Source organism: Fistularia commersonii, chromosome 19 (assembly GCF_037954325.1).
Source record: "Fistularia commersonii isolate RoL2024-O1a breed Wild chromosome 19, RoL_Fcom_v1.0, whole genome shotgun sequence".
NCBI lineage: Eukaryota > Metazoa > Chordata > Actinopteri > Syngnathiformes > Fistulariidae > Fistularia > Fistularia commersonii.
Genome location: NC_141302.1, coordinates 15,113,777 through 15,138,517, shown reverse-complemented (window position 1 = coordinate 15,138,517; position 24,741 = coordinate 15,113,777). Strand labels below are relative to the sequence as shown.

The 24,741-nt window shown below is 42.3% G+C and overlaps 1 protein-coding gene across 8 annotated transcripts in view; it reads right to left on the bottom strand.

The window, feature by feature from the left end:
* Positions 1 to 24,741, bottom strand: part of nrxn2b (neurexin 2b) — a 749,542-nt gene that overhangs the window by 579,110 nt on the left and 145,691 nt on the right. For all 8 annotated transcript variants that reach the window (XM_086165979.1, XM_086165985.1, XM_086165983.1 and 5 more), the window contains exon 3: positions 23,480 to 23,500. In XM_086165979.1, the coding sequence (XP_086022105.1) occupies positions 23,480 to 23,500 (21 nt within the window). The remainder of the gene's footprint in view (positions 1 to 23,479; positions 23,501 to 24,741) is intronic.

Genomic DNA, 24,741 nt, shown 5'->3' with positions numbered 1-24,741 from the left:
AAGGCACTGCCAATTTCTCACCTCGTGGTCAGTAGTTTGCTGTCACCTGGCGCTCTCAACTGCACTATTTTTCCACATGAACACAGATGGCAAAATATATTGAATTTAAAGAATCGTTCGATCATTTTTATGATCTCCACCGCTTATCCTGCTGGAGCCCATCCCAGGTGTCATTGAGCAGTTCACCTCGGATCCATCACGGGGCAAAAGATAGACATGCAACCGTTCACCCTCTTATTCACATTATATACAAATAATTACCCCTATTTACACGTCATATAGATCCATAGACCGTTTATTCTGTCATCAACATGTCATTAAGAGACGAACACATTTTCATCCCGATGTGCCAACGGTTTGATCCCGATGCATTCGAACCCCTTTCTTATCGTATTTCGACGAACTGTGGAGCGTTATATCAACATTAGCATCGCTATCTATATCCAACCTGACCAAAGTAGATGCAGAGTTTGTGTTTTCCTCATCTTTTAGTTTGAAATGAGCAATCGTTTTTATATTCTGGATGAAAAGACACGTCTCTAGGTGCGTCGCAAAAAACTGAGGAGAAAGGGTCGTCCAGTGCGTTGGTATGTGATGCGTAGAAAGATGGATTCATCCATTCACCCTCTCATTCATTCATCTGGGCAATTTGGGGTTTCCTATGAACCCCTCACACAGTTTAGATTGTGTGAGGAACCTGAAGAACCCCGAGGAACCTCATAGACACGGGGAGAAGACGGAGACTCCACACAGGGAGGCCTCCTGCGGGAATCCAACCAGGGGCCTCCTGGTGATGGGGTGCAAACACTCACCGCTGCCGCCCCGAATGGAAACTGCAAGAAAAAGAACCGAGCGAACACCGTGGAATATTTCACACGCGTTAATGTGACACCAGCCCGATTCATTATTTCGGCTGCGGCCCCCAGAACTGAAATATTTGCATACCATTTGTGAAAGTCAGGGTCGTGCGCGGCGCGTCCTCTCCCTTTAATGTAAAACCCTCGCCCCGCTGACCTCATTTATGGATCCACATTCCCTAGAACGCCGCGCCGCCCCACAGAAAACCAGGGCTGGCTCATTAAAAGCTGTGCTTTAGAGAGTTACTCTGAAATTGAGTGTGACACAACATGGCGCTGATACGATCTGCTCCGATATATGAGGCGAATAAATGATGGTGGAGGAGGAGTGGGGGTTCGTTTTAGGAACCCTTGTCATGGCGTCTGCCGAGGCATCTCTCTGAAGGGAGCCAAGTATCATTAGCCGCCAGCCTGAACAAGCTAAATGTTTGGAAAAAAAAAAAAAAAAGCGAATGATAATAATATCTTATGTGAAATCAGTCATGCTATTAACTAATCAGTTCTTTTTATCATAGATTAAAAAAAAAAAAAGGAAAAGGACTGTTATAAAAACCAAAAACCGCCTGCGCTTGAATAAACAGAACAATTATCCGGGTAAATAATTATTCGCAGTGTGTGTGAAAGTTGATTACAGCTTCCCCTCGTCACATGGAAGCGGGAGGAAGACATCCACTCATTCAACATGACACTCACCGCCGCCAACACTGCCGCCGCCACTCAATCACGGCCTGCAGTAAACAGCGGAGAGCAGGTGAGCGGAGATACGGCCGCACCCATTCAGTCAGGTGGTTGTTGCGTTTCTGTTTAATAATAACGCCTTCCGTCAGCAAGTAAACTGACCTCTAATCAACAACTTTGGATTCTTTTTGTGTTAACGTTTTGTTTTCACATTAGTACATTTAGTACTGGGTTTAGTCTTTTCACAGACGAATACGTTGTGACGCGGGGTGACACATGGATGGCGCCTTAGTTTACATCCGCCAGTTGTACACCATATTGGATTGTGCTGCATTCCCTTTCTTTCATTTGTGTTGGTTTTTTTGGAAACAGTTGTCCCTTCAAGGTGTTCATTAGACTCTTCAGATGGCAGTGCTTTGAAGAAAAGGAAAGCATCTCCAAGGAAGTGAAATCAGAAGAAATAAAACACCTCTCCAGGTTCCGGTGTGTTAGCATAGCTGAGTGACTTAGCGTCTTATAGACCTGCAGCAAAATTTGAGTCAAAGAAATGGAATCCTGATGAAAGTCGAACCTCCTTTATTTGAAATGAGTCACTGCAACATCCTTTTCCTGGAATTTTTCATTTTTCTTCACATCGAGTACCTTTTCTTGTTGTCGTATCGCATCACAACAACCTTATGTTAAACGTATTATATTGCCTTTTTGGGAGACTGGAGTATCGCTAACAAGGTGTCAAGCTTTATTTCCCAGAATGGTTGGAAAATGCACATAGAGGCTTAATAGCAGGTGTAAGTAGCTGTAAATATCATTTGGCGTGAATTGTGGTACATCCACATTTGCCAACGCAAGTATTTGAAGAGACCACAGAATCCCATTAGCTGCCTTCTGACAGAAATGTTCAAAGAACTGTCCAGCTTTGATTCCAAGAACGAGCCTCCTCCAGGGGAAACGTTTAGCATCTCCACTAGCAGTGAGGGAGCATGGTAGGGACCAATAAAACCGCACTTTAAGCTTCAGAGTCGAAGCGACGAAGAAGAAGAAGAAGAAGAAGAAGAAGAAGAAGAAGAAGAAGAAGAAGAAGAAGAAGAAGAAGAAGAAGAAGAAGAAGAAGAAGAAGAAGAAGAAGAAGAAGAAGAAGAAGAAGAAGAAGAAGAAGAAGAAGAAGAAGAAGAAGAAGAAGAAGAAGAAGAAGACATGGACACCATGGGGGTGGAACCTGCTACAGTGTTCATGGAGCAGTAACCATGGACTATTAGAAGGCTTAAGGTGTTTTTATCTCCACTCTGCACGTGTGAAGAACCCTGGTAACTGTTAACTAACTCTGGACTTATTCTAAGGAGAATTTTGATCTTCCTCTTTGAGCTATAGAAACACCTGTAATCAGAGCGCGGACCTCTTTGTCAGTCCTTTTCTTGTGGGCTCTGTCCATTTAAGCATAAAATCAACAATAATAGTTTTTAAAAATGGTGCAGTACACAAGAAGTATCTGGTAATGGACATGGCTTATAAATTCCACCGATCCCCAAACATGTATGCTATAAACATGTCAGCTATGAGAAGAACTAAAACAGTTCTAAGAACTTAGGTGCTACTCACTAGTTACCGTGCTTTCTGATTGTGTTAAAATATTGTCTTAATTCCTGAAAGGGATCTTGGAACTGCAAAATGTTCCTTAAATGTGAAAGGAGTTGATGACAGGAGCCCATTGCCATTGCTAGCCATTTGAGTTCCTATGGATCCATACAAACCCATCTTTGAGCTGCAACCTTAATGTGGTGGAGGGGTTTGTGTGTCCCAGTGATTCTGTGAGCTATGTTGTCCGGGGCTTTATGCCCCTGGAAGAGTCACCCAAGGCAAAAAGGTCCCAGGTGAGGGACAAAGCGTGCTCAGAAGACCCTTGTGAAGAACATAAACTTTGGATCCAGTTCTCCCCTGCCCAGACATGGGTCACTGGGGCCCTCTCCTGGAGCCAGTCCCAGGGGCCGGGCTCGATGGCGAGGGCCTAGTGGTTGGGCCTTCAACCATAGGGCTTGGCCGGGCTTACCAACCACAGAAGGGCCAAGGGGGTCATGCGCAGTTGAGACGGATGGGCAGCGGATGGGTATGGTGTCTACAGTGATGTGGACTCTGTGCTGGTCTGTCATGGAGAACAGGGAGCTGAGCCAGAAGGTGAAGCTCTAAATTTACCGGTCCATCTATGTTCCCACCCTCACTCACGGTCACGAACTGTTGGTAGTGAGCAAAAGAACGAGATTGCGGATACAGGCAGCCAGAATGAGTTTCCTCCACAGGGTGGCTGGAGTCTCCCTTCGAGATATGGTGATAACTTTGCTAACTACCTCACCAAATTTCCCCATTGGAATATCAGAGAAGGAATGCAGGTCAACGGGAAGCAGGATGCTAATAGTTCAGCGCTGTTGTATAGCCGGCCATTGTTGTCAGATTGGACACGTCTGATCCGACAATTCTAACAACTCGTGGATCCGAGGACACTCAAGGAGGAAAAAAGATGTATTTATCCCTCCATCAATGTCGACCTGCATACACAACTTTGTACGGGGTGATGGCAACAAGTTGGGATCTGCTTGACATTAGCAATATGTTTATCACCCCAGCATTGATTTCCTCTCAAGCAGAATAATGCGCCAGTGCCAACGGCAAACTGGCAGGGCAATTATTGCTTGCAGGGCTCATTGACCTGAAGGAACTCCAGGCACGCCCAGATAAAACCCCCAGTGTCACCCAAATCACCGTCCCGTCCGACCCCGCTTTAGATTTACCTGGTTTTATCAGGTTTTTGGCCCGAACCCATCAGGTATGATCACGTCGGCAGGCGTGCCGGCCTATCTGTTTTTTTTTTTTTCGATTACCCGTGAAGCAGGGGGGAACCTCATATCTCACTTAAAGGTTACCGAAGAACAAGGCGCGCTCCGTTTGTAAACTCCATGTGACCTTATGAATAAAGGGCTTTTTTTTCTTCTTTGTCCAAACGCTGCGGAATCACGCATTATAATCCTTTAGTCTTTAATCCGGCAAAGACGTCATCGTCGGACACACAACGTACTCAGAGAGCTCGTTATTACTATTCATTGGTGTACCAGCAGAAAATAGCAACGCAGAAAGGGCTTGTAGCCTGAAGGGACTTGGTGAAAATAAAGCCTTTTTATTCTCCACTGAATAAACCTTTTTTTTTTTTTACTTAAATTAAAACATATTTCACATTTCTAATTATAACCCGTGGCTGAAAAAATTGCAGCCTTGGATCCACTGCATCAGCCTTGATTTAGAAGAATAACATTTCACCCAAGCTCAGAGGTAAAAAAAAAAAAAATGCATATCTACACATTTATTAATGAATACAAAAGTATAGATACATTTAAAACTGCATTAATTAAAAATTGATACATTATTATAATTATATTACCATTACCATTGAGAATTTTTGGCAATACCATTGCTAATAATAATAATTATTATTATTATTATTATAATAATAATATACTGTTTTTTAAATGAATGTATACATGCTTGTATGGTAGTTTGTGCATCTCTTATGTCCTCCATGGGCTCCAGAGATGACAGATGTATCTTCTCTTAGAAAGTAATGTCTGACTTTCAATACAAACCACAGCTTTGTCGTAATTAAACCACCACAGCTTGTGTGCTTTGGAAAAGCAGGCCAGCGGTCAAGCACACATTGGGTGAGTTGGACGCGACGCATGAATAGTTAATGCTTTATGAATATTGAAATCGTCTGCAAGTTAAAAAAAGCTGTTGTGTCACACAATAAACTTTCAGTGGGAGGGGTTTTACACAGCAGTTTAGAAGAACTTGTCTCGGTGCCGCTTTTTGCAAATGTGATTTGAATTCAACTCTGACTCTCCGGGGCAGAAGCAGAAAGACATGTTTCCACCCGAGGAGGAGGGGGTTAGCATGGAGGCCACGTTTGCCGCTCTGACAACTAATTTGCCCTAACATTTCAGCAAAAAGGTCAGACAACCCTCTGCTCCGGTATATGAACAGAGTACGCCGGGCTTCGGCTGATGGAGAAAAGAAACAGCGAACGGGCAGGTAGAAGGTCTCATCATTGACTCGTCCACAGCGAGGAGGGGGGGCTGATCTTTACTGCGTCCAGGTGGGCGCCGCTGCCGATCCCTTCAGTCAGGAGTGGAGCTCTGACCTTATCCCATTCACACACTGAAGATGCTGAATGGCTCAACCTGCACTCTGGTCCTGCTGATTTAACAGCGGCCTCTCTAACAAAGTCACACGATTAAAAAATGGCTAAATGAATGCATGAATTAATGGAAAAAAAACATGAATCAATGTATTCAACAAAAGCAGCATCATAATAATAATAATAATAATAATAATAATACTGAGTATAGTAAGAAAAGTGATTGTAAATGGTCTCAATTCATATTCAAATATTATGTATATAAATATAAACAGTGGATCAGGGTTCAGCATCTTGCCCAAGGGCACCTCGGCATGAGGTCTGGTAATCGAATCACCAAACTCCCAATTGGGGGGGGGGTGCCCATACTACTGACTGAGCCACAGCAGCCCCATATTAAATTGATTAAAAAGTAAATAATAATAATAATAAAAGTAATAGATATTCATAATTAGTTTATGCATCATACAATGATGATTATAATTATTATTATTAAGAATTATTAATATTACTCATATTCATAGTAGTGTTAAAATGATTATGAAATTAATTAAAGTACTTTAAAATGTTTAAATACACCCGTCTCGCATGCTCAATAACATCTTAAGACAATTTATGGTCATGCCTTTCATAAGTCCCAGGCTGAGATCGATGCCCTTCAATGCTTTGCTCATATCCTAAAGGGACTTCAGGAATAGGGATGTCCTCTTGAAGTTATTCAGAGGGTATGATTTGTTTTTCCATTTTTCCCATTTTTTTTTAATAATTAAGGACATTTTGGTCAGACCCGGCAGCTGACAGTAAACTCCTCCCTTTATAATCCTTGCAGTCGGAGATATGGGAACGCACATGCATAATGAATAGCGAATGCTAAGATGTGCAAAATCAAATCAAATGGAATTTGACGGATAACTTAGTCAAATCAAAGTGAGGGAGACACTGCGGGGGGGCGTCATTGAACGGCTAAAATTGTAGCTAGTACCTCTGAAGCCATGACGACGAGCTGAGGCGACAAGAAGAACCGGAGGAAGAGTCCTATCTGGACCAAAACTCTGAGGTTTGCAAAGTCATGCTTTAGTACATCAGAGTGATAGAGGATAACAGGAGATAGGATGACAGCAATGACGGTCCAGTGGCCTTCCCCATGCCTGTGTGTGTGTGTGTGCGTGTGTGAGTGTGTGTGTGAAGTTGGTGTGAACTTGGTAACGAACTCCATTAGCATAACACCCCCTTAGACATAGTTTCCGCCATATCTGTGGGAAACTCCCCACAGGTCATTAGAGGGCTAAAAAATCTTCAAGCGAAGATATTCAAGTCCAGTAACCGTGACAAGAAGATTTGTTGGTTGATGATATGTTGTAAGGCTGTGTATGGTATGAATTTTACTCATAATATATAGCGCCTATCCTGCACTCTGGGTGGTGGTTCACCCTGGAACAGTCAATCAGGGCCGCATATCGAGACATACAAATAGTAGTGGTTGTTGGTTAGTCTATGTCACCCCAAAGACCGAAACATGCAATAACGTCTGGTGTTGGATTGAGGCCAAGCTCGACATAGACTGATCGAAAACAGTTCAGACGACCACCTCTTCTGAACAATCCAGATGGTGAGAGCGTCGCGACTCCAGGAGGACTCGTAAAATATCCCTCTGACTTTCAGCTTTTTGTCTGCGACCGTGGAAATCTTTCGGCATGAGGTGTTTTCTCTGAAGGCCATTGTCGGCTGCTATGCCTTTTTTTCAAATTAAAGTTTAGACTCATTCAGCCATCAAATCATTCATAAATCATCAAGCCTGTTCCAGCTGTTGTTGGATGAGGAATGAATTCACCTTGGACCGGCCATCAGTCGATCTCAGGGCTTCACGTAGAGACTTACATCTATTCACTCTCATTCAAACATCTGGGCAATCTAGAGCGCAATCCTGGACAAGTCAATCAGGGCCACATATAGAGGCATACAAGTATTGAACCCCTCCTATCCACATGTCACATAGACACATACAACCGTTCACTCTCGTTCAGACCTCATAGAGAGGCTTACAACTCTTCACCCTCTCATTTAAAACGCAAATATTCATTCCCTCCTTCATTTTTCAGACAGAGACATACCATCATTCACCCTCTCACCCACATATCTGGGCATTCAAGGGCCTCTATTGAACATTCTGCATGTTTTTTTAATGTGGGAGAAACCCAGGGGAACCCCACAGACACTGGGAGAACATGAGGCCACCGCAAAAAAAAGCTTCCTGTTGGAATAGAACCAGGGTCTCCCTCATTACTTCAAAGTGTAATTAATTGGGAATGAATTGGGTGTTGTCTACTCTCGGTATGCTCTGCTACTAGCATGGTTTCCAGGCTCTTCAACTACTCTCCAACGCTAAAAACCTGATGAAATACCAAATCCCCCCGAACCCTGCGCCTGGGCCACGCGACGACACTTTAGGCCACTTTACTCCCGGCGAGCTGCATCGCATTGATCAGCCTGTCGGCGGACGCCCAGAGTTGTACGTGACAGCTCCATCCCGGCCGAGCGTACCACCTATTTCCACACACAGGTGTAAGTTGTTTATTTGTCTTCACAGTTGACAAAAGGGAAACGGAGCGAAAAAGAAAGAGGGGGATGTTCTGATGGACTGGATCAGTTCCATTCATTACCTTCTGTCAAGCCGCGGGAACAAACAGATCCCCTTTTTTCTATCAGTGCCGCAGCGGAGATAAGGAATCCCTCGGACCGGTTTAAAAAAGGCAAGATCAGAGGGACGGGGAGCCGAGCTGGAGGCCGGGAAGATGAAGAGGGGGAGGTTCTCTGCAGGAGCGAGCGGGGACGGATAGGATCAGGGACAAGTCTGTCGGAGGGACAGCAATGTGTGCGATGTTCTGGAGATTAAGTGAGATGGTTTTGGTCACGGACAGAGGAGGGACGGTGAAGATCAGAAGAACAATCACCCGTTGCTTAATTCCACGACTAATAACTCATAAAGGGGATTCTCGGAGGCGACGATAGAAGTTCCCATGTTGCGGTTGTGAACGGATGAAAGCGATCAATCCGTTGTCATGAATTTTAAGCGGCGTATCCTCGCGGTGACCATCTCCTCCTAGCGGTAGATCTTCAAACAGCGGTGCTGCCTGGCATTCATCCCCAACAGAAGATGCAACGGATAAAGACGAATACAAACAGTGTTTTCGTTTTCGGTAATAGACTGAAAATTTCTCCGGCAACAACAAAACATAGAGCTTCAGAGGGATTTCCATCAAAGTGCCGTAAACGTGTGAACGGATATGAGAAGCAAAGGGAAGGGGATCCATTGGAGGGTTGGAGGTTCAAGTCCTCATTCCTCCTGCCTGCATGCTCAAGTCTCTTAGGGCAACAAGAAGCCCAAGTTGCTCCAGATGGCTTGGTTAGCTCTGCAGCTAACATTGAACTTTCTGCACATCCTTGAACTATGGAGGGAAAGTGGAGAACCTGGAGAAACCCCACGCTGACATAAAAAGAACATGGAGACTCCAGAAGGAAACACTGCTAGTTGGAGTCCAACCGTGGACCTTCTTGCTATGAGGTGGAAGTTCAAACCACTTATTCACAGAAACACCACTCATGCAGCAGAAAACAAGATGGTCTTCTTCACTTTTTCTTCTTCACGATTTCTTCACTTGAAGACACTTCTTGCCAAGACAAGAGGATCTTGACAAGATGGTCTTCAGCTTTTACAGAACCAACCTGCCTGATGTTCAGGACATATATTCCACAACAGAAGCACAAGAAGAAAAGGCCACTCGCAAACAGTCTTCTTTCCAGACCTTGGAGACACGGAGGACTCCAGCCTGGGTGCACCTCCCAGCACGGATGGTAGGTAGGTGAGATGGTGCAACGGCATTGACCATTTCACAGGTGAGGAACAACATCTCCAAGTCTGCTCTCACCCGAATAAGAAGCCAGTGCTGGACACATTTTCACACCTACAAGGTGAGCTGCTGCCTTTTGGGCAGCCTTGGACACCTGTCCTCGGATCTCCATGAGTAGACAGGTGTCACCTTAGTGGGCTCTCAGATGGAAGAGTGCAACTGGTGGCCTGCAGATCCTTGATTAAGTCAACGGAGAATCAGAAGCAACCCGGTAAACTCAGCTGTCACCTCCGCAGACTTCCTCATCACAAAGACACGGGGCTGAGAAGCCGGGCAGTGCTTTAACCTCTGCGGCTCATTTGATGAAACAGAAATCCGCCGCTTTGTCAGACAACTGTGAACGCTCTGGGCCACAGAGTCTGCTGCCACCGCCGCAACCTGCTCCTTCGACGCTTCCCTCTTTGGACCCTTAAATTTGTCACTGTTCCTCTCTCGCCATCCCACCCATTTATTCCGTTGTCGCTCATCCAGTGTTTCATTTTAGAGGTGCTTTTTTTTAGTTTCCGTGATTGAAAGTAAGACACAGAATCTGTCACCTCCTAAGTTTCAGTTGCACATAGTTGAACCCTGCAGACCCAGTTTTACAGCAACGTCTTGCTGGGTGTTCAAAACGGAGAGTATAAATACATTTTGATTAGTGCATTCATTAGTTCATTCAATCATTCATTCATTCAATATCTTGTCTGTTCATCTCGCAGTCAAGACCTGGATGAGTTGCTAGTCAATCACATTCACATTCACTGGTTGGAGGAAATCCCGTTAATTGCCCTGTATTGCCGATAAATAAAATAAAATAAAACAAATTTGAATTAAATTGGAAAATTGATAAAATAAGATTAAATTAAATTAAATTAAATTGAATAGAAAAAAAATATATAAATCAATAGACTTTAGATCTAAATTAAGCTAAAATGAATATACATTGAATTGAATTGAAAAATTGATAAAATAAAATAAATACATTTGAATTATATTAAATAAAATTAAATGATAACATCAAAATTATTTAGCCATTTCTGTAACAGACAACCACATTGTCTTCTAAGTTAAGGTTTGTGTGTATATTGACATATATTGGCTTGACGCAGCAGGAATGGAAGACAAAAATTGATTCGTCATCATCAATGACTGGATTTATCATTCGTACTTGTTACAATTTACCTGAGCCACAGTTGAAAAGTGAACTTTTTTACAAAGTGAACAAATGCCCTCACATGGCCACCTGAATCCGCATCCTTTCTGTGATATATCCAAATAGTTGAGGCTTGTAAAGGTAAAATACAAATAATCGTCATCCCCGATCAAAGTTTGACGGACCAAATGCGTTTTCCACTTAAGCTAAACTGAAGTGGTGTCCAAATTAGGCATGCATAGTTTTTCATTAACAAAGATCTAAATTCATGGATTCCTGGGCGTTAATCACTGCAATGTTAATGCAATCAGTGCTGCAAAGCAATGTCCAACAACTGAAAACACACACTGAGAGGAAACAATGACAAAGGCAAAGAAGGAACATGTGGGTCCTCAGGCTTATATAGAAATTTACAGCACAGAGAAATATAAAATAAATTTGAAAAAAAAAAAAAGAAAAAACAATAAAGAGGATTTGACATTTGTATCTCGGGTTAAACCATTTTCATTAGACAACTGAGGCAATTATTGGGTATTATTGATTTGGTGTTTAATATATTGGGAGAGACGGAATGATTATTTTTATTTTTATTTATTAATACAGTTAGTGAGTTAGTTAGTTGGTTATGGATTTATTTTTTCATGAGTTTTATGTATATATTTATAAATACATGTATTTAATAATTTAAATAGTTTCCGTTATATTCATGTTCCATTTCCATTCATAGTTATTAAATCGCAGTGTATGTTATTATATTTTTATCAGTATACTAGAGCTATTAGTACATTTATGATGATGATGATGATTATAATAATAGTAATAAGTATGATAACGATAATCATCATCGTCATCATCTTCATCATTATTATCATATAAACAACAGTAAAAATGATCATAACAAAATCATTCTAATCATTAATGTTAAGATTATGATGAGGATGATGATGCTCATATTATTACTGTCATTTTCATTTATTGATATTATAGTTATTATTATTAATGTTATTATTATTGTTGTTTTTATTATTCCTTTGTGACGTGGCTCATCTGCCTGTTCTGAACTCCCGGCAGGCTCGTTGTCCTTTTTTTGAATGCACAACCTTTTCTGAACCTTTTGATGTGCATCATCCATCTGCGTAAAATCATCCTTATTTATCCTACTTATTTATTTATTTGTTTATTTATTTATATAAGTACTTTTGCATCCACAATGGAGCGCAGTGCTTTGTCTTGGATCCCTGGCTGCCAACTCTCTAGGGGATTAGAGATCTGGGGAACGAACGAGAGAATAAAAGTTCAGTTTAAGGTTGCGTGTTTTACGTTACTAATTCGTCATTCGGGGATCTGTGCAGGGGGAAAAGCTCACCGGGGATTTGTTTTCCACCTAAAGAACATGGTGGTGAGTTCAAACAGACAGGTTTTCATTTAAACAGCGGGAGGTCTTAGGAGGTAAACCAATTTTAGTTCAGCAATTCATCCTTTACATAACAGGATAACAGTAACTCTTAAAACTTCTCTTACATTGTTTTTTATCGGTCACGCTAATCCATCCAGTCGGCCAATTGGTTTTAGTTCTGTTACATCAATGTCACAATGCGGGATTAGAGATTCGCCAAAGTAACTTGGTGTTCATTCTGACATTTGAAGCATCCTGAAGGTAAACGTCCCTCTAATCTGGTTGTTGTCACCATGGCGACCTGGATGACCCGAACCCTCCCCCTGCCCCAGGTCCTGGACTGGATTCAGTGGAGGAAATATTAGGTACCATTGAAAATAAACAAATAAATAAAACAAAGAAGGGGAAATAAATAAATAGATAAATACATTTTAGAATACATATGTATTTGTATATATATTTGTATTTACATAATATTATATTTTTTCATTAATTTACAAATTTTGAACAAATGTATTCATGTTTTTATACATTGATTTGTGTTTATATATTTACTATACATGTAGTCATTTATCAATTTCATTTTTTATGTTTAACCATTTTTAAAATTTTACTTTTTCCAATGTTATATTTGCTCATTATTCATTTATCTATTTACTATTCATTTACTTCCACATATTTTTTTCTCTCAGTGAAGATCACGGGTCTGTACGCCACAACATTGTCTGAGATGATCGTGTAATTGTCCTTTTCATTTCTATCCAGCCATCTGGCCTCAAAACAGCGGGCGGTCGCTCCCGGTTTGCGACTTAATCCACGTTGGACAAAAACTATAAGCTAGCATCAGAGCAAAGCAGTTATTAATGCTGGAGAGATGAACACAGAGATGTTCCCTGTAGCTACAGAAGCTACAAGTAAGGTATGTCCCTGGATTATGGTGGGGGTTACCAGCCGTGATTAACAAATATCCCCCAAGAAGCGACCGTATTTTTATTTTATTATTAAATCTAACGCTTTATGACCCTCCCCAAACGCTTTCCCACGCTCTTAGAAACACTTCCTGTATAATACAGACAAGCACATTACTAATGCTGAATGAATGCTATGCTAGGAGATACAGAGAATTCATTGCGTTGAGCCAGTCAGAGCCCAGGATACAGAATGCCATGGTCTGGTTGGTTTCCATCCTGGAAAATGTTTATTTTGCCATGAAAAAATTGAAATAATGGATATGTAAAAAAATAAATTTTGACCAGATACCCGTATTATTATCTGTCTAAAAAAATCACTGTGAAAAGTGAACCTGACATGGCAAGGGACAACCAGAAATATAAGTGACGCCCTTCCCAGCGCAGAGCATGTTAGGTAATGACGAAGCCCTCCACAAACCCATAAGGAATGCACTGATATGAATATTCAAAAAAAAAAAAAGGATTTCACATGAAAGTCTATGCGAGAACTCAATTTCAACCAGACTGAAAATTGTCCCAAAAAGGGGCGGTCACCAACGGAGCGGCACTGCACTCTGATTGGATGATCCATTCAGAGGCAGCTGCAATGGTCAGAACTGCTAGAATGCAGGAGAATGGGGTTTTAAAAATTCACTCTTTTTCCACTTTTTTGGAGGTGCATCACCCATCGCCCTGGTGATCACCTTGCTCTGCAGCCGGCATCATTTCATGCCATAACAGAGTTCAGAGAAACAGCTGCAGGTTCACAGCAGGAGCTAACATAGCTGCTAACATTAGAAACATTTATGCATCTGTGTGTGAAAGATACATACATGTATGGATGTATTGTGTTAATGTTTTGTATAAAATATACTCCTCAATGTGTGTATATACACGCACGCACACGCACACACACACACACACACACACACACACACACACACACACACACACACACACACACACACACACACAAACAGGATTGGGGTGTGCTTCCAGGATTCCCCAGAAGCCTTTTGAGTGGATTTAAGTGCAACATAATTACAAATAATGTTATAAAGTGCACTAATTCTCCCACAGCGGGTCCTATTCCGAAGTTTATGTTTGTGATTTACAGCTGCGTGTGACGTTTTATTGGCCAAGTCCACTCCTGAAACCTCACACAGGCTTATGGGATCAGTCGATTTTACGGGCGAGTGTGTGTGTGTGTGTGAGTGTGTGAGTGTTTGTGAGTGTGTGTGAGACTCCGACCTGCCAAGAACAGCAGCATCACGACGGGCCAAAGCGAGTTTCCGAGGCATCCGAGACTCAATCCTGTGCCACTAACCCAGTTTCAGCGTGATTCATTCATGAAGCGCCGCTGACGTCAAAATAAAACGCCATTTCTTTCCCTCCTTCGTCCCTGCTTTTCCCCATTTGCTGAGTCTTTTGTTTTGAAAACGCTGCGACAGATTATTGGATGGGATTAGAATCCGGACGAGAAATCACACACTCCATCGTCACGCTGTTTATTCCCGGCGCGGTGAGATTCCCAGTCAACACTTTATCCTCACGGGAAAAACCCGAGGCGATTAAGTTTTAAATGAAAGCAAAGTACATCGCGTCGTGGATGCCTTGATGTAAAATATCTCAAATGCTTTTGGTGTTTCTTTAAATCCTGCTTTTACTGGCATTGATTTCTGCAAGTGAGCGACTCATCACACTCATCTGCTCCTGTTTCTGCGCTTTATCCACTTCTGTTCTTTCTGAGAAAATATTTCCCCAGCACCAGGCAGCTCTTTTTTTTTTTTTAAGCTAACGGCATAAAACACATTTTTTCACATGTTATTTGGCGCCCGTTAGATGAACAAGGATTTGAAAGTGTAAGAGTAGCAAAAGAAATGATACAAAAGATATACCATTTGAATTATGAAGCCTAGGAAGGGGCAATATAAAAATAAAAAGCCAATTCAAATGAAGGCCAACAAATGATCTCCATCAAAAAGACAAAAAAATAATGTAAATGTTATTTATCATTAAAAAAAGAAAAAATTAAAAACAATAAATATAAAACTTGTAATAGTAGTTTTGAAGTGTAGAGTACAGATTATTATGAATCAATACATAAAAAATCTGCTTCATGAATGCAGGTGTCAGTAATTATGCAAGTGTGTGTGTCTGTAGACGTGTAGACGTGTTTGATGTTTATATTAATTTATTTCATTTTAGAAAGAACCAATGGGCCAGCCTTGTAGAATCTGTAGGGAAGTGTAAAAATTGTGAAATAATACCTCTATAAAAAAACAATAAAACAAAGAACAAAAGATAAGATAGATAAATAAATAAACAATATTCAAAATAATTAAATATTTACATAAATTAATGAATAAATAAATGAATGTGTCCTCTGTGGTTACCATTACCATTTGCACATGTAAAATAGCAGTAACAATAAACAAATAAACAAACAAAAAAAAAATTAAATAGAATAAAAAGGAACATAAAAAGGAAAAAAAGGTAAATAAATAAAAAAGGAAAAATAAAAAAATGTTGTTTTTTTTTCTGTTTAGATAATTTGGTTTTTAGCTATTATGAAACAAATGACTACACAGGTCCGGGCTCTCTCACAGCAGGGTGGGCAGGAGCGACAGAATACTCCCATTACCAAACACCAAGCTGGTAATTGAATATATTCCCGATGGGATTCGAACGGCACGCCAATATCACTCTGGGGTCAATCTCTGCTAATTAAGACATAAGTCCTTTTTGCGACAGTGTCAAACATCAAGCCTCCTGAAAAAAGGTTTGAGCTAAGTGATGCTCACAGGGCTTCATTTCGGACGTAGAATCTAAACGTCACAGAATCCCGAGAATATCTCCCCTCCCGCCTCGCCATCGCCGGGCCGAGCCGCATTTCACGCCTTCTTACGGACGCATCTGCCAAATAAGCCTCTTAGCTACAACCTATACGCTTATCTGGCAGAGGAGAGGCGGGAGGAGAAGATCTTCCGGGGAGCAGAACGACAAGAAGACACAACGAGGGGCCGACGGGTAGATCTGAAGGCAGGTGACAGGAAGATGGTGGAAAGGATTGAAAACAGACAGATTAGTCCGACTGCATCCCGGACCGGGCACGGCTTATGGAGGAATGGGAGGAAAAACGAGAAGACGCCCCGTCAGCCACGAGGGAGATGGAGAGACAGTGAGAAGAGGGGGGTCTTCCTTGTTGAGGGAAGCAAACAGAGGCAGAGGATACAAGATATGGATGAGTTGAAGGATAGAGGTTTTCAACGCTTCAGGGCTGGAGAACATGGAAAGAGCAAAAACCCAGAGAGGACACGGGCAGGAGATGATGGAGAGAACAAGGAGCCATGGAGGAGAACATGGAAAGGACCCAGGCAGCAGAACAAGGAGAGAAAACCAAGCAGGAGAAGAAAGAAAAACCCATGCAGGCAACTGTGAAGATAACTCAGTCAGGGGAACATCACCACGGTCTCCTAGTGTCAGCATTCCTCCTCTCCTCCACCCATCATGTAGTTATGCATACTCCTCTGAATATCCTGCAGACAATGTGTTCTTTTCTACTGATATAACATCCACATTTCCTTAACCTCATGACACTCTCCGTGTTTCATGAATGATTCAGCAACTGGAACCCTCAGTGGAGTCTCATGGTTTGGCAAGAATAAGCTCTTCTTCTCCCAATGTCTGAGCTTGGCTATCTTCCATTTTTTTTTTTTTTCTTGAGAATGAGTGTAATCCATATATGTGCATTTATTTCCCAAAAGCTAGCATGAGCTAACAATGGAAAAATGCTCGTGCTCATCTCGAATCCAGACCCGAGCAGCTTTTGTTCCAGGAAGGAGCCAAATCTAGGTTAATACCGCAACAACATCCATGCATTGTTTTTTTTTTTGTTTTTTTTTTGTGATGAATTTGTTTTATTCCTCATATCTGTAATCTGATTGGGAGGGTCGGCCGTAATCCCATTTGAACACTCAAAAATTCACTCAAAAATCTTTAATCCCATATCTGCAGACAGAATCAGGGGTAAAAGTCCTTCCCGAATGAAGGTTGGAGGTTGATGGGATTGAGGAAGCTCAGCTCAGGCCAGCTTAGATTGGGTTGCCGAGGGAACCGTTTCCCCCCCGACTGGAGCCGGGGCTGATGAACGGGCAACCCGTTGCATAATATCTTGATTGGATTTTAGACATGTTATCTTTCAATAAATCCACCTGAATTCAACTTTTTATTAGATTTGTTTTTCATTTGTATGACGTTATCCAAGGGTAGCAAAATGAGGGCTCAGGAGTGTCGTTATGGAGACATGAAAATTGCCCGTCACAGCATCTATTCAAACCTGAATCAGGAAGTACCGCTTATTTTTTCCATATTTGTTTAGTTATTCATCCAGTTAGTTAGTTGGGAATAATTTGTGTGTCTTTATTTATTTATTATTTTTCTTATTATATGAAAAATTATATTATCATATGATTGCAGGATAAGAAGAAGAAGATAGAGTGATGGACCAATAGTGATGATGATAAAAACAATATGACTACTACTACTAATAATAATATACAAACACAACAATAATGATAATAATAATAATAATACATTTAAAAATTACATGTCTTGCACAATATTTGTGTACATATAAAGTTATTTCTACTTCTTTGATTTCTACCACTAGTACTATTACTACTAATAAATTAAAAACATTTATCACAGAGCCATTCCTCCTTAGAATATGTGCACGTATACATTATTATTATAATTCATATCAATATTCTTTATTATTATTATTATTGTTATTGTTATTATTATTATCATTATTATTATTATCAATAATAATACGATAGCTGTAGTAGTAATTATAGTAAAAGTAGTACTAATAACATACATTCTGTCACCCGCCTCCAGGAATAGAACCGACACCTGCCTATTCTATCTATAACAAATGACCCGCCTAAGAATATCCACCGCCGCCTGCCTTTCTGTTCCTCTCACAATCACATCCAAATAAAAATTCGCAATGACTCTTGGCGAGATGGCGGTGCACACGCATACTCCTGCAAGCGTTGGATGCTAACCCTGTTAGCCGTGTACTGCTGCAGCCTTCAGACGTCGCCCTTTGCGAGACGCCGAGGGAACAAAAAACACTGTTTACATATTGAAACTATACATCATGGCCGGGTTCCTTGGGGGGATGCGCATCCAGGACACAGATGGCGAGCTGCGGTGCTGGTCGGGCAAAAAACAGGCCGGCGTCGCAGGTGGTTCATCAATCGGGGACCTGCGGTGAAAGAGCGGGAGCCGTCGGCCGCCTGCCGGGGACGCGGGGGTCCCCTGGGCTTTCCGCGCTTCCCCACATCATTGATCTCACGCTACTGCTGAACACATGGCCGGCAACCGTAATTAGCCTAAATAAGGTCACAGAGGAGGCCTAAATATAGAGGGGTGAACGGTGACACTCTGAGAGGGCGATACCAGAGACAATCACAACATCAAATATGGAAGAGAACTGTCTCTGGAAATGTCGTCTTTTTCATCCTTGTATCACAAAGCCATTGATACCGGTACATCAGAAGAATTGGAAAGGATCTGGAAAAGACTTGTGGAAAACTAGCATCTTGCACCTGAAGTGTTTTAAAAAAGGACTGTGAATCTCACAGGGTCACTATTTGCAAGAATACGACTAAATTCTTTCGGAATTTCTCAATTTTTTCCTGGGTGTTTGCAGAGCCTCTGCCATTTCACTCCATCACCTTTCCTTCTCCACTTGGCGGTGATTCGTTGGAGAGTTGACATGATCCAAGCAGGGCTGTTCTGCTCACAGCTCCTCCATCCACGCCTCTTTCTGGGCGCTCCACACTGACTGGGATGTCCTTCGTCAACAAATACTGTCTCTGCCGCCAATACAGCTCTGGTGATTGTTGGTCGACAAGGTTTCCTTCTTCTTGTTTTTTTGGAAATGATCTATTGGTTGTCGGTTGGTCTTCCTCACCCTAAAGACTGAAACTTACGATAATGTTTGATGTTGTTTTAACCCCAAGACTAAAAATAGATTGATCCTTATACTGTGACTCCAAGAGAACTTGTAAAATTTCCTTCAGACTTGCAGTTTTAGTCTGCAACAGTGGAAATCTTCAGGTGTGAGCCCAGCATTAGCCTCCACAGAAGTGTTTATCATACATTTACTCTGAAGGGCATCGTTGTATGCCTGCTTGAAAATGGAAATGTGTTTCCTCGGCTGCAGTGCCTTTTCTCAAGTTAGAGTTTTAAATCATTCAGCTAACCATTCATCCATTCATTCATAAATCATCAAGCCAGTTCCAGCTGTCATTGGATGAGCAGTGGGTTCACCCTGGGCCGGCCATCAGTCGATCTCAGGGCTCCATGTAGAAACATACATCCATACACTCTCATTCAAACATATGGGTAATCTAGGGTGCAATCCTGGACCAGTCAATCAGGGCAACATATAGAGGCATACAAGTACTGAACCTCTCATCCACTCATCACATAGACACATACAACCATTCACTTGCTCATTCAGACTTTATATAGAGTCATACAACTCTTCATCCTTTCATTTAAAACAACAATATTCAATCCCTCATTCTCGTTTCATACAAAGACATACAACCATTCACCCTCTCTCCCACACATCTGGGTATTTTAGGGTCCCGAGTGAAACTCCTGCATGTGTTTGGACTGTGTGAGGAGCTTCACGCAGACACAGGGAAAACTCCACACAAAAAGCAGGAATCCAACCAGGGACCATCTCACTGTGTGGCGGAGGAGAGAACTCAAATGAATAGATAAATAAATCGCACAAACACAAAACATGCTTGACGATGCACTGTCCCTCGAACGTTAAAGACAAAACAGCGGAGCTTCGACACCAAACACTGAACGCATGTGGCACTTTTCTCAGCAGTTGTCACGCTCTGTCACACTGACCACTGCGGGAAGTGTCAGCTGCTGACTCATTCAAATATTCATCATTGCCTAAGGGCATGTTAGCGGCAGAGACCGAGCCAATAACCCTCAGATTCATAGCTTGCCCTTATGCAGGTTAAGCTCAAGTTACCAATTAATCAATTTGTACTCACGTCAGATTAGTGGAGTGCAAAGGCCGCGGTGTTCTCGCCAGTTACTGTAATATCAGAAACGCCTTTGGCTTGTCTCTGAACGTTTAAATAAATACATGTGTAAATGAGGGGCGGCATTGTGGCGCGGCAGTTAACGCTTCCGCCTCAGGGCAAGAAGGTCCCAAATCATCGGAGACCCTGAATGCATGAAGGAGTTTGAATGGTTGCATGCCTCTATATTTATATCATATTAATTTATTAATTTATTTATTTAACTTAAAAGCGACGCAGCAGCAGCTGCATGGAAACCTGCATCGAGCCAAGATGATGATCACAAGGCAAATAAATGGAAACTTCTGAGTTCAGTCAGTAAAAAGAAAAGAAATTCAAAACTGGATCTGTGTGCATAGAAATCAAAGGGAAGAAGAATGAAGAAGTTAAACAAAGCTGCATCATTTAAAGCAGGTTCTTTTGAACCAATAATGTGATCTAATAAGAGATGCTTCCTTGGCAGGGGTTAGCCGGGCTAAATTGAGCTAAATGTGCTCTAAAACGGCACAATTGGATTGTTACCCCCATCTTCTTCAGGTCCTGACTACTATTATGGCAACCCAGTAATTAGACCGGGACGCACACAAAGGGGTTACCTATGTTTTCTTTTTCTGAGCGTATTCAAATAGTTACAGGCGAGCTTTTTTTCTTATCCTTATAGGAGTGCATCAGTCTGCACTGCCCGGCACATCAACCATGAAAAAAACAGTACGAATGGAATCAGAACAGCTTCACAGCGAGTTGGTTTCAGTGTTATTGAAGAAATGGACTTCATAAGAGGTTCAAGGGAATTGGGCTCGATAAGCTTTTAGGTTTTTGGTCCACTTGCAATATTTGTGACTTTTTGAGCCATTCAAAACCCAGAAAATAATAAAAATAATAAATAAAAGAATAATAAAACAAAATAATAATAATAACAATAATGGTAATAATAATAATAATAATAACAATAATAATAATAATGATAATAATAATAATAATATTGACCCAACAAAGAGTTTTTTTTTCTGCAGATTTGACCAATGATACTTCACAAAAAAAAAAAAAAAAACACATGTGCCCGCCATATATCCCCGTCAGAAGGGAACCAGAAGTCCACAAGTGGTCTTCTACTTTTAATCCTTCAGGCTGCCCCCTGCAGGAGTCTTAACATCTTCCTCAATCAGACCCCTCTGCTCTGGACCAACGACCTTCATGTCCTCTTTCACTCCATTCTGTAGGCCTCCTCCTGCCTGGCAGTTCCAACCTCAGCGTCCATCTGCCAGCTTCATATTCCAGCTCTGCACTAAGATCACAACTTAAAAATCGAACATCTCCATAGGTTCATATGGCGAATATCAGGAATTATTCCATCAGAAATGTCCTGGAAATAAAGTCGAGCTGAGATGGTTTGGACGCATACAGCGGAGAGATGGTGAAGATCTGGGTGGAAGGATGCAAGGTTGGAACAGCCAGGCAGGAGGAGGCCTACGGGAGATTCATGGATGGAGTGAATGAGGACATGAAGCGAGTTGGTGTGAGACAAGATGATGCAGAGTACGAGGTGGGATGGAGAAAGATGATTCCCTGAAGGGAGTAGCCCAAAGGAAAAGAAGAAGACATGGTGACTTCCCTGGATGGGCTACATACCGTAATTTCCGGACTACTGAGCGCACCTCTAGCCGCACCGGCGAGCTGATCGCTATCTCGGGCTTCCTCCTGCGCACTAAAACCATCAAAGTCATCCTCTTTGGTGTCGGAGTTGAACGGACTCAGAATTTCCCGGTCATTTAATCGGTCCGATGTGACGAGGATAAACGTTTTAGCGGCGTGAAGCTTGTTAGCGTCCCCCACCCAAAAAGGTCCATATATTAGCCGCAACGTTGTTTACGTGGAAAAAGTCGCGGCTTATTGTCCCGAAATTACCGTAATTTTTCCAGCCAAAATATAAAATGCATGCACTCTATGAAACTACCCATGATCTCAACATAGGAACTGAGAAAATGTCAAATTTAAAGAGTCTACAAACGGACTTCTTCTCCATTCTCAGCGCCGACCGGAATTCAAATGTTCACTCGAGTGGCAGATAATGCTGGAATTCCTCCGGGGGGCTCACGCCTCTACATTTCCATTACGCCACAAGATAAACGACTCGCGCTGGGCTCGGGGACGATGAAAACCAAACCAAAAATACCCGAAACAACTAAAAGACAAACGCAGAACATGAGTTTGTCATAGTGATTTCCCTTGACGGCTGGCAAATTTGACAGGTGATCCATCACTTTAAACTCAGGCCGGAGGAAATGCAACTCCACAGCACACACAGACACACACATACAGACACACAGTCAAACAGAGAAAACGTTCACATTCAATTCATTCCAGTCTGCCCCGAAACAGGCCTGTGCATCCAATGAGAGGAGCCTTTGATCAAATGCAGCAAAGTAAAGATGAGCCAAAAGCTTTCGGACATACAAGTGACTCCCAACCAATACGCGAAGACACAAGGCTCATTCCCACTCTATGTTGAATCCGCATTCGGACGGCACCTTCTGTCCGCCCTGTGTGCTCACTCCCTGCATAACTGTACATTTCCGGCACATAGCCCAATAGAGGGAACCCAGTGGTACTAATGGAAGTCGTGGGGGGTCAGCGTTGCACGGTATGCTCGAGTGTGACCACCGAAAGGAGCAAAGAAGACGGAGACATGCCGTCGGGAGAGCAATGGAGAATAATTCTCCGCTCACGTCGTCTTGTACTTTAACGGCAACGCGCCGTCTACTGCGCGGCCTCTACGAATGTCTATTATCATAAGCTCCTTGGAAGTGAACTCTGAACTTGAAGCATGCAGGGTAGTATGTGGGCAGGGAAGTTCGACAACGTTTGACATGGACGTACCGGTTCATGTACGGAGCGCTAGCTTAAATGAGCCTCTACGGCATATTTGTTGGAACTGCTAGAAATGTTGATGTATGCGTGAGTGCGTTTAAATCTGAAGCCTGAAAGAAATACAGCCATTGAAAACAAAATGAAATATAAGAAGGCAAGATAAAGAAAATAAATAGAAGGTGTTCATTTTGGGGGATAAATATGTTGCCATTTCAGAAACCAAAATTTAGGCCCCCTGGAGGTCACTTAAAACCGCAGTCCAAACTGACAATGCTCCTCCCCCGACGGGGGAGAACAAGAAGCGTAAACAGGCGTCTGACATCGGTATCCGCGACGGCGTGAGGAGGAGCCATTGGATGGCTTGCGGAGAGAAGCCTTGGCCTTACCTTCAACAGCGTGCTCTTCAGCTTCAGGAGGTCACATGGGGAAAAAGGAGAAAAACAGAGAGAAAGTGCGATCATTAGATGAAATCTTTTTTTTTTTTTTTTTCAATTTTCAAGATTCACAGACACTTCTTTGCGTGGGTGGAGTGGCTTAAAATCTATGTAATAACTGAAAATGAAGCCTCAGAACTCTCAGAAGAGAGTCTTGTTCTTTTGAAATCCTTAAAAGCTTACGATTGTAATACTACAATCCCACAAAGCAAGAAAAAATATTACACATATATTTACACATATATATATATCAAGTACAGTGTAGAAAAGGCTCAGCCTACGCAATGCCTCCCTGAGGCATTTGGAGGTAGTTCAGTCAAAGAGGAACCCCGACTGGGAGACGGCCGTCTAGCACCTCTGCATCAATGACACACCGAAGGCGAGTCCAAGAGACCAACGCTTTTAAAATGCTAACCACCGGCCGCAGAGCTCGATCTGTCATAAAAATGAAAGAAGTTACTCGCGGGATGGCGAGGCGCTTCGCTCGGATATACCATAACCCGGAGCTCGGCGAAACCCTCCCCCGTGGAGGACCTGGCATTTTGATCTACTCTCATGGCTTCTGGGGCTGCTACTTCAACAGATGGAGCTTTATTAAGTTGCAATAAGGTCCATAATCTTTATTTGTGGCTCTACTCTGTGCCAGAGCTATGTGTTTTTACAGAATAACAGTGGAGTGGATTGAAAGCTTCACAATGGTGTTCCTTTTGAACAGCGCTCCGCATGAAAATTTACAACAACAACCAAAACCCTACTGCTCACCGAACACTGACATGCCTGCACACGCTAGTGGGAACTAGCCAATAGGACGTCGAAGTGTTTTCATCTTCTCCGTGCATTGTTTCTCTGTGTGGAGAACCCCGCTGTTAGCTAACTCCAGACTAATTTTACGGTTCCAAGAATACAGTTCTAAGAAGCGTCCAGCGCCAATTTCATCCCAGGAACTCTCATCCTCGAGGGAAGTCTTTTAGTTTTGCTACCTCACAGGCAGTAGGGGGCCGCTGTGATGCCAGCGCCAGCGATTTTTACCTTAAGCGTTACCTTGAATAAACACAAAAACAAACCACCACAAAGAAGAAGAGGAAGACCACATGGACAACATGGAGGGCAAAGTTGCCAGAGCGTTCATGCTCCGCATGGTGGGAATAATAACCGTGGACTATCAGATGGGTTGAGGTGTTTTTATCCCTGCACTGGTTTGCCTAGTGAAGAAC